The sequence below is a fragment of the Pituophis catenifer genome, unplaced genomic scaffold, assembly GCF_029215685.1.
Source record: "Pituophis catenifer annectens isolate HBS135680 unplaced genomic scaffold, rPitCat1.0.hap2 SCAF_2, whole genome shotgun sequence".
In the NCBI taxonomy this organism is placed as follows: Eukaryota; Metazoa; Chordata; class Lepidosauria; order Squamata; family Colubridae; genus Pituophis; species Pituophis catenifer.
This window is the reverse complement of record NW_027256882.1, coordinates 234,329,578-234,346,336: the sequence shown is the minus strand read 5'-3', so window position 1 is coordinate 234,346,336 and position 16,759 is coordinate 234,329,578. Positions and strand designations below refer to the sequence as shown.

Genomic DNA, 16,759 nt, shown 5'->3' with positions numbered 1-16,759 from the left:
CTTTTGAAATTTCCCCAAATATTGAGATTGAGGGAGGCTGAAGTATTGAGGGGGTGTTGCTTTAGGATACCAAGCACTGCTTTTTTTATTCGTTTTCTAAAATTGTTTTTGATATGAGTCTATTCTTGTTGCTGTAAGCAACCCAGAATTATGGTATATAAGATGAGTATCTATATTTTCTTAATAAAACAAACAAATATTTATTCTACCACCTAGATTTATATTACAAGAAATTAAATACTTAAATTGAACTACAGGCCTTTTTTGTTCATTGAGATATTTAATGGACTATGCTATACTTATTTTTAAAGATGAATATATTATTTATCTTTGTGCAAACTTTATAGTCAAAGCAAAATAGAAAAATTCAAAATGTCCATAATTTGGAGCTCCTTTATTTATTTATTTATTTTATTAAATTTCTATACCGCCCTTCTCCCGAAGGACTCAGGGCGGTGAACAGCCAAAAGATAAAACAGAGAGATACAAAATTTAAAATAAATTAAAACAAATTAAACAATTTGGCTAAATTTTAAAATATCCCATAATTAAACAAATTAAAATTAATGTTTAAAATTTAAATTTAAAAATTTTAAAAGGGAGAAGATTTAGGCCAGGCCAGCTTGATGAAATAAAAACGTTTTAAGCGCGTGACGGAAGGTGCGCAGATCCGGGATTCTCCGTATCTCCGGGGGGAGCTCGTTCCAGATCGTAGGTGCCCCCACAGAGAAGGCTCTCCCCCTAGGGGCCGCCAGTCAACATTGTTTGGCCGACGGCACCCAGAGGAGCCCCTCTCTATGGGAGCGTACTGGCCAGTGGGAGGCTATTGGTGGTAGCAGGCGGTCCCGTAGATAACCAGGTCCTAAGTCATGGAGCGCTTTAAAGGCGGTAACCAGAACCTTGAAGTGCACTCGGAAGACCACCAGGAGCCAGTGCAGCTCGCGCAGGAGAGGTGTTACATGGGAGCTCCACATTGCTCCCATAACCACCCACACGGCCGCACTCTGCGCCAGTTGGAGCCTCCGAGTGCACCTCAAGGGGAGCCCCATGTAGAGAGCGTTACAATAGTCCAGACGAGAGGTGACGAGGGCATGAGTGACCGTGTGTAGGGAGTCCCGATCTAGAAAGGGATGCAACTGGCGGATCAGGCGAACCTGATGAAAAATCCTCCCGGTCACGGCCGTCAAGTGCTCTTCTAGAGACAGCCGTGAATCCAGGAGGACGCCCAAGTTGCGAGCCCTTTCCGTGGGGGCCAGTGATTCGCCCCCAATAGTCAGCGATGGCACCAGCTGACTATATTGGGACATCGGAAACCACAGCCACTCAGTCTTGGATGGGTTGAGCCTGAGCCTGTTCCTCCCCATCCAGATCCGTACGGCCTCCAGGCACCGGGACATCACTTCAAGGGCATCGTTGGGGTGGTCCGGGGTGGAGATGTACAGCTGGGTGTCGTCAGCGTACTGATGGTACTTCACCCCGAAACCACGGATGATCTCGCCCAGCGGCTTTACATAAATGTTGAACAAAAGGGGCGAGAGGACCGATCCCTGCGGCACCCCACATATGAGGGGCCTCGGGGTCGACCTCTGCCCCCCTGTCAACACAGACTGCGACCGGTCGGAGAAAAAGGAGGAGAACCACCGTAATATGGTGCCTCCCACCCCCAACCCTTCCAACCGGTGCAGCATGATACCATAGTCGATGGTATCAAAAGCCGCTGAGAGATCTAACAGGACCAAGACAGAGGAGCAACCCCTGTCCCAAGCCCTCCAGAGATCATCAACCAACGCGACCAATGCCGTTTCCGTGCTGTACCCAGGCCTGAAACCCGACTGGAACGGATCTAGATACGACGTTTCATCCAGGTACTGGGGAAGCTGTCGTGCAACCGCACTCTCAACAACCTTCGCAACGAAGCGAAGGTTGGAGACTGGACGATAATTAGCCAATACTGCCGGGTCCTCTCTTGAGGAGAGGCCTCACCACTGCCTCCTTCAAGGCGGTGGGAAAGACACCCTCACCCAATGAAGCATTTATAATCCCCTGGAGCCAGCCTCGCGTCACCTCCCGGGAAGCCAGTACTAACCAGGAGGGACACGGGTCCAACAAACATGTGGTCGCGTTCAGTCTACCCAGAATCCTGTCCACGTCATCTGGGGTCACAGGATCAAACTCGTCCCAGATAACATTCTCAAGACCTGCCCCCGTCACCCTCGCTGGACCTACCCAGTCAGAGTCCAGACCTTCCCGAATCTGAGTGATTTTGTCATGCAGATATTGAACAAAGTCCTCGGCTCTTCCCTCCAAAGGGTCCTCCCGCGCTTCCTGGTGGAGCAGGGAGCGGGTCACCCTAAACAAGGCGGCCAGGCGATTATCTGATGACGCAATAAGAGCAGCACAATGAGTACATTTTGCTGCTTTTATCGCCACTAGGTAATTCTTAATATGAGATCTTACCAGTGTCCGGTCCGATTCAGAAAGACTAGCCCTCCAACTACTCTCTAGGCGTCTTTTCTGGCGCTTCATCTCCCTCAGCTCCTCAGTAAACCAAGGAGCCAGGTGAGAACGGCGCCGGGTCAGAGGCCGCAAAGGCATGACTTGATCCAGAGCTCCAGCGGCCGCTCTATCCCAAGCGGCCACTAGGTCTCCAGTCGAGGTGTGTGCAAGATCCTCGGGGATTGGCCCAAGCTCCCTTTGGAACCTATCAGGTTCCATCAGGCGCCTGGGGCGGTACCATCTTACTGGTTCCGCCTCCCTGCGGCGGGGTACCGCGGTTCGAAGGTCAAGGCGAAGGAGAGAGTGATCCGACCATGACAAGGGCTCAATGACTATGTCCCCTATCTCAAGATCACTCAACCATTGTCCAGAGACAAAAACCAGGGCCAGTGTGTTTCCCCCCCTGTGTGTAGGGCCATGAATTAGCTGGGTCAGGTCCATGGCCATCATGGAAGCCATGAACTCCCGAGCCACCTCAGATGCCTCACCCGCGGACGGCAGGTTGAAATCCCCCATGACCATAAGTCTGGGGGTATCAACCGCCACCGCGGCGATAACATAGCTCGGGCAGGGCTGCAGCCACGTGGCAGGGAGTCAGGTACGTGATCAACAAGCCCATCTGAACCCCATGACCCCACTTCACAAGGAGGGACTCACAACCGGCTGTCTGAGGAACAGTGGTCTCCCTCGGCCTAAGGCCTTCACTAATAATAACTGCTACTCCCCCGCCCCTCCCCTGAGGCCTCGGCTGATGGAATGCGTGGAAGCCTGGTGGGCACATTTCTACCAGAGGGACCCCTCCGGGCCCAACCAGGTCTCCGTAACACCCGCCAGGTCCGCTCCCCCCTCCTGAATAAGATCAGAAATGAGGGGGCCTTTATTTACTACAGACCTGGCGTTGCACAACATCAGTCGAAGGCCCGGGCCCTGAGGGTCTGTGCAACCTGGAGAACGAGTGGAGCTATGGGGGCCGGAGCGCCCTACCACTTGAAGACAGCGGGTGCGTGCTCCCTTAACATGATATGGCCCCCTACTCCCGCCATATCTACCCCTCCCACTCACAGTACCAATGATGGAAACAGTCTGGACAAGCTTGACCCCCCCTGTTACCCCTGGATCCCCCCCATCCCCCGCCGCACATCCTGGCCCGGTCCGACCCTCCCCTAAGTGGGTTATCCCCCTACCCCCTGGTAGAGAGGAAGTAGACAGGGTATGAGTGACTTCTCTAAAGATTTTACTGTGTTGCTGGAGTGAAGTTTCCTTTTTTCTCTCTTGATTCTCTGCTTTTATTATTGTTGTTGTTGTTCTTGCTTAATAAATTTTCTAGGGACAACACAGGGCAGCTGAAGTTTATTTGCTGCCTAAGCTAGAAAAATAAATGGCTTCCTTTCATACAGACTACAGTTACCCAAAATAATCATGTTGTTTTGCCACGTGAATCAGACAATCCCTCAAATGCTGTATCCTTAGCAATAACAATACAAGAGCAGACTAAATCAGCCTTTGCTAGCTTTTCATGACAACCAAAATCTACTACCTAAGGCAGCTACTTCTCTCTACTTAGAGGTAAAACCACCTGGAAAAAGATAAAAATGTACAGCTACCAACTTGAGAGAAAAGCCAAAACTACATCTGCCAAAATCAATCCTGGTAGCATGAAAATACTTTCATAAAGAACATTCTTGCTCTCTCCCCACCCCATTCAAAGTTTGCAACCAGAGCAGGATTTGCAGGAGTTATGCATATTAGAACACTTACCTTTAGGGGTATGCAAAGTGGTATCAGTGATCCTCCAAAAATGTGAACTTTCCTGTCTTTTGATTCTATAACACCTTCTTTTATTTTTTAAAAATATTTTCAGCCTCTTGATGTCGCCCTTGCTTTAAGCGGTGGATGCTATGGGTTGTCAAAAAAATACATGCATTGGCAAGAAGAACTGATTATTGGTGGCACTGTTAAAAATGATACTGGGAAACTTGTCAGGTAAGCACTCCTAATCCAGTAATTCTTGCCTGGGACATCCTGGTTTGGGTCTGCACATTCTCTAGGCTGCACTATGGTTTGGATGGTCTTGGCTTAGACTCTTGTGTCAACCTAGCTATTTGTCTCCCTATGTCATGGCTTATAACTTAGTGCTATATTTGAACCTAGTCAACTGTTCTTAGTCAACAGATCTTGCTTTAAACAAACCATGGCTTAATGTGAAATGTAAATCCAGTTACTGTTTTCTTTTGACAGAAAACCTTACTGTCAGTAATGTGAGATATTTTTTTCTTCCATTCAGTCATATCCAGTTCTTGGAGACTGCCTGGACAAGTCCCTGCAGTTTTCTTGGCAAGGTTTTTCAGATGTAGTTTGCCATGGCCTCTTTCCTATGAGAGAAACTGACTGGCCAAAGGTCACCCAGCTGGCTTTGTGCCTAAGGCAGGATTAGAACTCACAGTCTCCTAGTTTTTAGCCTGATGCCTTAGTTAGATAAGACAACCTATATTGTCATTTTTCAGCATACACAATGGCACACATTACAGTGAAATTTCAATGCCCGCTCTCGAAAGAAAAAAACACCACCCATCAAACAATGTCCCCGTCTGAAGGATAACAATAATACTATACCAAATTGACTCTCAGTGAGAATATTATTATTTATTATACCTACAAAATGAATTTTTGTTTATGAGATAATGGGAATAATGTTCAGTAAAAATATTAAAATTAAAGACCTCCTAAGTACATATAATGCCAAGAAAAAAGGAACATGCAGCATATGATTTAAATCAGAGAGCAATAGTTTGAAACAAAGTGTATCTCCCATTTGAGCTCTAGTAGTTTTATTCTTTTTCCACTTGTACATTAAGAGGCCATGATACCTATGTAGCCTAGGGCTATCTTTTGGTGACTAATGATTATTTGATTCATTGGAGATTTTGGTCTCTGGAATAGGATGGAGATGACTTTGTTACCTCTCCCCAGTGTCCTCATCACATGCAATTACAAAGGATCACCCATCTCCCCCTTCTGGACCGAAGATGAGAATCTATTCAGTGATAGAAACTTCTGTTGGTTCCTGTTGCATATGGAAGGATCTCATTTACTGCAACTGTGTTAATTTGTGTACTTTTTATGCTTCATGAGGGGGAAAAAGTTCACTTTAAGTCTTCCATTTTCTTCAGATTGCTTGCCAACCAAACCATCTCCTTGAAAGGTGTGACTCCTCTATAGGGTCTGCTACTTTGTGAATGGCGCCTTATTTAATTTATACAGAGAGATTGGACATAAGAATACTGAATCAGATCAGCCCTTTAACAGAGAAACTGGGTGGTAGCTCAAAGACTTTCTATATTCCAATGTCTCGACATCAGTCTTATATTTCCTTAAGATAGGATCAGCTTTATTTATCCAGATATAAGAAGATAGAGGTTTTAAAATGGGAATGTCTGACTTTGACAACTTTAAGACCTGTGGACTTCAACTCCCAGAAACTGGAGAATTCTGGGAGTTGAATGTCCACAAGTCTTAAAGTGGCCAAGCTTGGAAACCCCCAGTTTATAATTTAGATTTTTCCCTTCATTTTAAACACCATAAATGGTTCTTAGTCAAATAGAATGTGTAGAGCAATTATGAAGAAAAAAAAAAATGAAAAAAATGGCTTTCTGCTCAGTTCAACCATTAATCACTCTAGCCTTCTGCTGCCCATAAGAACAGCCCTTCATAAAAATCCAGCAAAGATCATTCCCATTCCATAAGCAAAGCTTATACATTTGGTGATACCATACAGCTTTTTTTTTTTTTTTTGGAGGGAGAGGGTTTTTTTGGTTGTCCCTTTCTCCTTCTAAGTCCACAATTCTGTCTTGCAGTGCTCAGGCTTTACAGACCATGTTTCAGCTAATGACTCCAAAGCAAATGTATGAGCACTTCAAGGGTTACGACTACGTTTCGCACATCAACTGGAATGAGGACAAGGCAGCTGCGATCCTGGAAGCATGGCAGAGGATGTATGTTGAGGTAAAATGGACGTTTAATTGGAGAACGGTTTCTTCCTTTCATTGTAAACCCTACTAGGTCTTGTTGTTGCAGTCCCTCGGAAATGTCCCTTGAGGTAGTGAATCTTGTTAGGATCAGTATACTCTTCCATTATAGTCATTCTTCTCTCTAAGCTAGAGACTGGAGATACTACTATGTGTTGGAACTCAACCCCTGCCATTCCCAGCCGGTATGCTGGCTAGAAAAGAGGCAAGTGGAAATCCAACATTTATGGGAGATTGTGCTTAGGATTGACTGATTAAGAACTTTTTTTTTTAAAAAAAGAAAAAAATACATTAAAAAAATCTGCCAGCAAGGTTTGAAGGAAACAATGCAGGTTGGTTGGTTGGTAAAATGAAAGAGAAATGTGTTTTTGTTAGAATGTATGGCTTTTAAAATTCATTGTCTTGAGCTGCCGATCTGACTCTGGGGCTGCCAAAGCTTAAGGAGAAAAAGTGAGCATTTGGTTAGGATGATTCTTTTTTTTTTTTTCTCCCCTCAGCAAAGGTGTCTGGAAAACATTAGCCCGCCACAGAATCTGTTCACAGCTGCAGTCCCCTTGGTGAGGTCATGTGACATTATCTGGCCTTTGTTTCCCAGGCATTGACCTTTGCTGAGCTGCTTGTGACCTCTTTGAAGTGTCCAGCCAATGAAAAAAGAGAGGGCTACTCTTAAGAATTTGTTGTTTTTAGATTGGGTATAACAACAAATCAGTTGTAGGCTTCTGGATGGAATGCAGAAAAGGGTACAGGAGGGGCCAAGTGAGCTGTGAGCCTTCTTCAGTTTCACTATTTAAAATAAATGGCCATTTTCCTCCCTTTCAAGGTGTACCTTCTTATTTGATCTGTAGCAGCCTGCTGTGGCTCCGCATTGAGTATGGCAATTATATTAACAAAGGGTCAAGGATGCAACTGTAGTGTTTGTAGATGAGAGCGCCTGTGTGTGAGTGAGAAGGGAGAGCAACAGACAAAGAGAGAGCGACAACTAAAAAGTTAGTGCTCAGTAGAAATTTGCTCCAGAAATATAGGTAGTCCTCGAGTTACCACAACTGAGCCCAAAATTTATGTTGCTAAGTGAAATATTTGTTAAATCAGATTGCCCCATTTTACAACTTTTCTTGCCACAGTTGTTAAGCAAATCATGGCATTTGTTGAGTTAGTAACATGGTTAAGTGAATCTGGATTCCCCATTGACTTTGCTTGCCAAAAGGTTGCAAAATGGGATCACATGACCTTGGGACACTGCAACCGTCATAAATATGAATCAATTGCCAAGCATCTGAATTTTGATCATGGGACTGTGGGGATGCTGCAATGGTCGTAAGTGTGAAAAATGGTCATAAGTCAGTTTTTTCAGTGCTGTTGTAACTTTGAACGGTCACTAAATGAACTGTTGTAAGTTGAGGACTACCTATATATTGTGGTGACTTCCTTTCTGTAATTACAACTCCCATCTTGTTTTCATAGGTTGCTCATCAAAGTCTTGCACAAAACTCTACTCAGAAGGTGCTTTCCTTTACGACAACGACTCTGGAGGACATCCTAAAGTCATTTTCTGACGTCAGCGTCATCCGAGTTGCTAGCGGCTATCTATTAATGGTAAATTAGGTTTAATATTCATTTTATTCTTCCTCAGTTTTCTTCAAGCTCATGCCATCCAGATCTGGAAAGGAGACCAGGCTGGAGAAATCTGTAATTCATGATATACCACTACATGAGTCTTTTATGCTAAGATGTCATACAAATCATCCTTACAATGTTTTTAACAGCCTTAAAATCTGCATTTTTATGCCACTTGCTCACTTATGTCTCTGATCCATGGAAGATCTGTGGCTCATTAGCGTGAGCACAAAGTTGGCTTGGGATGGGGCCACGGGGTTGTTCTTTGTGGTTTCCTCTTAAATGGTTACAGAGCCGAAGAGATGTTTGTTTGAGATGTGTGGAGGTGGGATTCAGACTTAATGACAGGATCAGACAAGCAAAGCCATTACTCTATCTCACTGCTGAGCGGTGTCTTCCAATATCTGTGTTCCATTAAAATTATATTTTGTTGTTGAAAATTTTGGTCAGGAAAAGGAAACATAAAACTGGCTTTCTCTGATGTCAGGCCTCATTTGGAGGAAAAAAATATTCTTTTGTTCTCCTTACAGCTTGCCTACGCCTGCTTAACCATGCTGAGGTGGGACTGTGCTAAATCCCAGGGTGCTGTGGGTCTGGCAGGAGTCTTGTTGGTTGCTCTCTCGGTAGCTGCCGGATTGGGACTGTGTTCCTTGATTGGGATTTCCTTTAACGCTGCCACAACTCAGGTATTAAACGAACCATTTGCAAGTTGATGTACTGCGGTGTCTCCTATTGAGGGCTGTGTATTCATGGGGGAGGAGGATGGATTTTAAGAGAACAACTCTCAGAAGTTTGAATTAATATGTTTACCTAAAACCAGTCATAGCTGTGGTTATTTAAGCCCAGAAGACTTCTGAATATGGCATATGGTTCTATGGGATGTATATTTACATTTCACACACAAAACAAAATTGCAGGTTTTGGCATGGCATGTCAGAGGAAACCAGGGACAAAAAGGGCTTTATAATTTGCACTGAAATTTTTGAAAGGCACTCGTTGTTAACTGTAGAATAAAGAGGGGAAAGGCTGAATATTCGAGACCTGCGCTGAAATTTTCAGTGACCCGGGAAATTCAAATTGTCCTTGAATAAGCCCTGTTTCCAAAGGCAGGGTGTGCAAACATGTGTGCTGTGAAAATGCATACCGTGACACAATTGGCTAAAATCTTCTCTCCAGGAAATTATTATAATGTGTGGGTAATCGACAGATTCATAGTCTAAGATTATTAGATTAATAATAAGCTTAATAATTAAAGTCCTAACGAAGGACCTACAAATTATTAAGATAATGTCTAAGAATGTAGGTTGTGTGGGTAGAGGATTCTTTTTTTCTTTTTTGTAAAAATAGGGTGTTTGGGACTGATAAATTGAATATTTCCAGATATTCCAGTGCTTTCGGTATTGCTGTGAGGGCTCCAATCACAATTGGTATAACAACAGATTTCTTTTTCCATAAGCTTCAACTGCAATCTGCAAATCCTGGTATTTTGAATTTTTTTCCAATTGTTTTTCCTCAATCCTAGCATTATCCAGAATAGCAACATCAATGAAGCTGACTTTCTCCTTTTCAATAACTCTTATACATCAGGCATGTTATGAACAAGATGCCTGCCTGTTTGGATCTTAAACTTCAGTAATATCTTAATTCTGCTCATTTCCCAAAACCTTCTCAATATGAAGGTTTCAGTATTTTTACTACATTCAAATCCAAACCCCTGGCAAAGTCTCCAGGAATAATTTTAGCAACTCAGTCATAATGCTGCTTGTAGTCGGTTTGTGAAATTTTGCTGCAGCCGTTGATCAAGTGGTCAGTTGTTTCATCCTTTTAACTACAAAGGAGACATGTTGAGTTTTAGCCTTTATGTAATTAGATGGCAAACAAAGCTGCTTCTTGAGCTGCTAAAATAAAGCTTTCAGTTTCTGAAGACAGCAAACTAAAACGAGGGAAAAAGAGATCCTGCAATACATAGCATCCAATATTAGTTGCTCAAAGCAAGTGACTCATTTAACTGGATTGTAAAAATAGCTTTTGGTTCTCATGAATCCACACAAAAACCTGTTACTTTCTACTGGGCCTAACAATATGATGAAGATCAGTATCTGAAGAGAAACACTCAATGGTGTAAATAATGATGTGCATAAAGAATTGTGACCTCCTAACTGCAATAGCTCAAGATTTCTGCTTATGCGTAAAGTCAAGTGTAAGATTGCACTTCCTTGTCTTACTTCATTAACTTGTTCTTTGGTTATGAAATAGTTGTTGCTGACTGTCTCCTTTTATGCAGGTTTTACCCTTTCTTGCTCTTGGAGTTGGGGTAGATGATGTCTTTCTTTTGGCACATGCATTTAGTGAAACTGGGCAGAATAAGAGAATTCCATTTGAGGTAAATTAAGGTATTTCTTACGTTGCTTTAAGCATTCAGCAAGCTCATTAAATCTATACTTTAGTTTTTCAATTAGCAGCTGACAACATAAATAATTTCTTATGTTGCACCAGTTTATTTATTTTGGAACTATGCAGAGTAAACTAATAGCAGTATAAATGACTGGAAACTGTCAAATGGTTTTCCCAATTAACTGAACCTTTTTGACAAAAATCAGTAACTTAATTGGCATTATCAGCAGAGACGTATATATATTTGACTAGCTGATAACTCGGCGTTGTCCGGGTATTTATGTATCCCAATCCTTGCAGTATATGTACATTATAAAGTAAAATCATACACAAAATCACTATAAGTCTTTGGGCCCCACCCCCTACCCACCCCCACCGGTAACCACTATCTGGCGCCCGGCGGCATTGGGGCTGCACATGGCTGGCCGCCACGGGCTGCCACCCATCTGGCAACAACAGTCCTCGCTGTCCGGAATGGCCCAGTAGGTGGCGCTTGACCGCTGCGGAAGGCCGCCGGGACCGATCAGCTGGGCTGCACGGCTGCTATATTCACCCCGAGGGGTGTTAGGGGTGTATTTTTTTCTAGAGACTAAGTCATCTGTGTACCAAGTTTAATTGAAATTGATCGAGGCGTTCCAGAGTTATGCTGGAACATACACACACACACACAGCCATTTTTATATATATAGAAGATTAATGCCTCCCCCCACAGAAAAATCTGGAAATATGATTAGTATGTTATTTTAGAGAAATGAAATGCTGATTACAGATTATATTTGTTGTCAGTTTGTGATTATCTGCCAAAGTAGATGTTATTCTTCAAAAAGGTTATTTGGATAAATTGAATTGAAATCTCAATCATTCTCCCAAGTTTTTTGAGAACTGATATTCTATTTTGCATTCTGCAATCAGGCTATTTCTTCTATAGTCTATTTTGGAAATTAAGAAGAAAGTTGTTTGTAGTAACTTTCCATTTAGTTTTCCATTTCTATGTACAGTGGAATCTGATGCAAAAGCATATATTATTAAATATAATAGCATTTCCATAACCTTTAACTGGGCAAAACAACTGGGCCAGCCACTCTTTCTCAGCCCAATCCACCTCACATGATTGTAGTTGTGAGGAAAATAGGAAGAGGATGGAGCATTATGTATGTTCCCTGCCTTGAGTTACTTATAAAGTAATAAATAAGAATAAAAATCTAATAAAATTTTTTTAAACCAAGATACTTCCAATGGACTGACTTACAGAATATGTCCAAAATCTGAGACCCACGACTCCTGTGGAATTGAAATTTTATAAAACAGTTTATGACATAAAAATTATATGACTGCCGCCCACCCACCCACCCACCCACTCAAAAAAACAAAAATCCCCCCTCCAAAACAAAAGACCCTCTACTAATCATTAAAAATGGCTAGTTCTCTTCTGTCAAACTTGTGGTATACAAGGTTGCTGCTAAATAGCTAATTTTGGCCTTAAAGTGTGATGTTCTTATGGTCATTTTTGCTATATTTGTTTTGATTTTCTTTGAACCCTCCAGCATCTTTGATTAGAGCAGGCTGTAAATTATGTTCAACATCTATTTCTCTATTACACTGTAATTTTATAGATTATGTACTATGTAATTGCAAATTAATTCCATATATATCTATTATGTTTCAGGATAGAACAGGGGAATGTCTGAAACGCACAGGTGCAAGTGTGGCCCTTACATCTATTAGCAATGTTACTGCATTCTTCATGGCTGCCTTAATTCCCATTCCAGCTCTACGGGCATTTTCACTCCAAGTAAGATCTTCAAGTGAAATTAAATGTCATTTAATTTATTATTTGTCAATACAGTCCAGAGATGAAGTTCTTCACATACAACACAACTGGGGAGGGCTGGTGGAGAAACCTGGCCAAGAGCATAGCGTTTGAATTGGATGAGGTGCACAAATTCCCAATTAGAGAATGGTTCTGCAGGGAACAAAGTGATATGTTGACAACAGGGTCTGCACTGATATTCCTGTCAGAAGCATATAAATCAGAGCAGTTTCCCCTAGTCTCACCGGAGACAATAATGACTAGTCCAGCAGTGAAATTCAATTTTTTTTACTACTGGTTCTGTGGGCGTGGCTTGCTGGGCGGGGAAGGATACTGCAAAATCCCCATTCCCTCCCCACTCCTGGGGAAATGATATTGCAAAATCCCCATTCTCACCCCACTCTGGGACCAGCCAGAGGTGGTATTTGCCGGTTCTTCGAACTACTCAAAATTTCTGCTACCGATTCTCCAGAACCTGTCAGAACCTGCTGGATTTCACCCCTGCTCTAGTCCACATTTTTGGAGGGCATCAATTGGTGAAAGCTATTACAGAACATGCTTAATTTTAGATGTGCTTCTTTTCATGAGTATGGTTGACTTGAAACTGCAGTTATCTTCTCATGTGATTTTTGAATCTGTTTTAAAATGTGAAAAATTTACTAATTCTCGAAAAAAACCCTGATACACGGAGTAGAAACGGTGTGAAATTTGTGCAAGTTTATTTATTTCTGTATGCTGAGTTGTGCTAAATCTCAGGGTTTTTTATGTCTCTATACCAACTGCAAAATGGAATGTTTAACCTGAGTTTTCAATCAAATCTCAAGCTGTGTTCATAAAGATAGAAATTATATTTAGAATTTCTTGTGGTCTCTAATAATAATTTGAAAACTCTCTGCTATCTTCTCAGTGATTTTGGTAGTGAGTATTGCACTTATGGCAGATTGCCATCAGTGGTCTATAAAAACCATTATATTTTCTTTTAAATCTTCCTGATTCTGCTTTTACTGATTGATAAACCAGTATGTGACCAGTTCTCTCACATTGAAATGTTTGCTTTTTAAAATTAAAAAAAAAAAGTTTTTTTTAACATTTTGCATTTTCTTTTTTAAAATAAAATTTTATTTTGTTTACCCAGTGAGATTGCTACATCTGCCATAGGATGGAAAGTAGGGCCAGATCCTCTAATCACCATGCCATTATACTACATGGCCAGAAGGTGGCAGAGTAGAGGTTATTTTTGTATTTTGAGATATTAATCATGGGACGAGCAGCACAGGATGTGAGAGGATTAGGGGTATGCATCAGATGAGACCACCTGCAAAGATAAGTGGCAAAAGCAAATACTAAGCTAATATCCCAACTCACGACTGGGAATGATGTTGTGAAGAGGATTTCTATGAAGAGAATGTCAAAGCCTCCAGCCTTCCTCTCTGAAGGCCTCAGCGATATTTTACAATTTAAAAACAAATTGAATAACTTTACTTACATATTAAAGACATAAAGAATATGTGTACATATCTTTCAATATTTTTATTTATATCAAAGGATCCCCACTCAAATATTTGAAAGGGTAGAAAACGATGTAGCTTATGTGGAATAAAGCCCATTTCTTTCCTTTGATCTAGTGAGTAGGATACAAATCAGTAGTTGCAAATCCAAATTCTTTGAATTAAGGAAACAAGATTTTGACTTAACCTTTGAAATGACTTTCTGCTTCTTCAAGCTATCTAACGGAGAAAAGACTACCTCAGAAGGAAATATGTTTTTCTACATTATATAGACAGACTAGTTAGGAGACTCACTGGAGAAGAGCCTAATGCTGGGAAAGATTGAGGGCAAAAGAAGAAAGGGATGACAGTGAACGAGGTGGCTGGATGGAGTCACTGAAGCAGTAGGCATGAGCTTAAATGGACTCCAGAGGATGGTAGAGGACAGGAAGACCTGGAGGAACGTTGTCCATGGGATCGCGATGGGTCGGACACGACTTCGCAACGAATAACAACAAAAAAGCACAAAATTAGAGTAGACAAGCTCACTCCAATGAATCCCAAATAAATAAATCACATAGGTTCTAGTACTGGCAGCAGGTATACACGCCCACCACTCACACAAATGAAGCTGTGTGTGTGCACACACCTGCCCCTTGCACAAAACCATCCCCTCTTCCTCCCCACCCCCGCTGGGTTGCCAACCTGATTCAGCCTTCTTAGATGAATCATAGTTTAAGATTTCTGAAGATAACAATCCACAAATTCAGCTGGAGCAAGGTTGTCAGTATCTGAATCTGAATTCTGGCCCATGACAACCTTTGTACAACTACATATTGTGTGCCAGTTGTCCCCTTTCCTAGATTGAGGAGCCCTGCTCACAATAACTCATGACAGGGTCATCTATGGTGGTCCACTGGTGGCCTGTGGAACTGGCAGCAGAGTCGGACAGTGAGGAGGCTGGGGAGGAACATGGGCCAATCCTGGAGTCTGGGGAAGGCTCGGACGAGGGCTCTGCATCAGAGGCAGAGATGGGGCCAGGGCCATCTGGGAGTTATGTGCGGACTCCAGAGCCTCCAGAGTCAGACATTAGCGAGGCAGAGGAACGGGGAGCCTGTTCCCAGTGCGCGCATGCGCAGAGTGCCAGAAGGCAAGAACAGTTAAAACAAAAGGGACGACTCGGGAGTAGGGCTTGGAGATGATTGGCCCCTCCCATAAGACATAAAGGAGGAGCAAAGGCACATGGGCCTTTGCAGGAAGCAACTGTTGTTTCTGCTGGCTGGTTTCAATACTGCAGCTCCGTGTTGACTCTGTGTTCTGTGTGGCCTAACAAAGTTAATTGCCAGTTAGGTCTTGGCAGTGTGTCAAGGGAGATGAACGTGGGTGTTTATCAGCCTTTCCCGAAGAACTGTGGCAGACTTCTGTCGGACTCTTTACAACTATTTGGGGCTCATCTGTGAATGAACAGATTGAGAATGAACAGGCTCTGAATGAGCCGAATTCACAGCTGTTGAAATAAAAAGAGGGTTTCTGGGACTCATTGAGTGCTTTTACTGTATCAGGAAGCCTAGGTCAGAATATCACCTCCCTGTTGGCTACTGCAATGAATTTTGCAGGGGGCTGCTGTTGAAGAATATTTTGAAACTTCACCTCGTACAAAATGCAGTGGTGAGAGCAGTTATGTGTATTTCTTCGCAAGTTGCATTGGTTATCAGCTTTTTTCCAGTCCAATTCCAACTGGTGGTGTTAATATTTAAAGCCTTTATGGCATGGGACTAGGTTATTTTTGGCATCATCTCTCCCTAATTTCTTCTCCTCATCCTATTAGATCCAGCAGATGTTATAGATTCTGTCATCTAGGAAGCTAACTTTAGCAGGCCCTTGATAGCTGGCTTTCTTTGTGGTGGCACCCTCATTATGGAATGTTCTCCCCCCTGAGGTCAGGTTATCCTCATCTCTTTTGAGCTTCTGAAGGTCGTTCAAGACTTGGTTGTGACTGCAGGCCTGGATACTCCAGGGGACAGGTGAGCTAGTTAGTGGCTGCTGTTGTTAACACCCCTTCATCTACTTTTTACATTAGCTCAGGGTTTTTTATAGTTTTTATAGTTTTTTGATGTTGTAATTAATAATTATAATTATAATGATTTGGGGTATTTAACCTGTAAGTGGCATTATAATTATAATGATTTGGGGTATTTAACCTGTAAGTGGCAGAGAGTTGCTTGTTAATCAGATGGGCAGCTATGGGCCGCCCAGAGTTCTCGGAGAGTTGGGCGGCATAGAAATATGAATAATAAATAATAAATAAATAAATAAATATATAAATTAAGATAGATAAATACAAGAATAAATAAATAAAACATCTCTGAAACGATGACCCAAGGGGTCCAGGTTGTCTAGTTACTTACTATAAATGGCAGCTCATATTTTACTCTGCTCTTGTCAGAGGGATATTGCTCACCTAACCCACTCTTCTCTTCTGGTTCTCCTCATATTTGTATAAGTAGGATAGGCTGGGAAAACAAATGTGTGCTCTCATAACTTTCTATGCATACTTTTCTTCCGTATCTCTCTACTGCATATAAGTGACAACTGACACCAAATTTAATTATAATCAGATGAACAGGCTCTGATTTGGCATTTATGACATAAAAGCGGGGGTGGAGAGAGAGAAGGCCTTCCATTGAGGCTTTCTCCTTTCTAGGATTAGATTAATTCCGTGGTGCTGTGGATAACCTTGTAATTCTTGATTAAAAATGCATTTAGTTTCATAACCCATATCTGTTTTCTATGACTTATATAGACAGATATCCATGAGCTAACAAAATTGTTTTTCTTGCATGAACTGATAATATAAAGCCGAGCTTATGTGGATTTGACATTCTGGATCATAACCAATATCTTGGCAAAATGCTATCACGTGCACCCTGCTC

At 42.2% G+C, this 16,759-nt stretch overlaps 1 protein-coding gene across 1 annotated transcript in view; it reads left to right on the top strand.

The window, feature by feature from the left end:
* PTCH1 (patched 1) overlaps positions 1-16,759 on the top strand; it is a 94,725-nt gene that overhangs the window by 47,183 nt on the left and 30,783 nt on the right. Inside the window, exons 7-12 of the mRNA XM_070935638.1 lie at positions 4,358-4,479; positions 6,351-6,498; positions 7,983-8,114; positions 8,666-8,821; positions 10,420-10,518; positions 12,196-12,321. Of these exons, the coding sequence (XP_070791739.1) occupies positions 4,358-4,479; positions 6,351-6,498; positions 7,983-8,114; positions 8,666-8,821; positions 10,420-10,518; positions 12,196-12,321 (783 nt within the window). The remainder of the gene's footprint in view (positions 1-4,357; positions 4,480-6,350; positions 6,499-7,982; positions 8,115-8,665; positions 8,822-10,419; positions 10,519-12,195; positions 12,322-16,759) is intronic.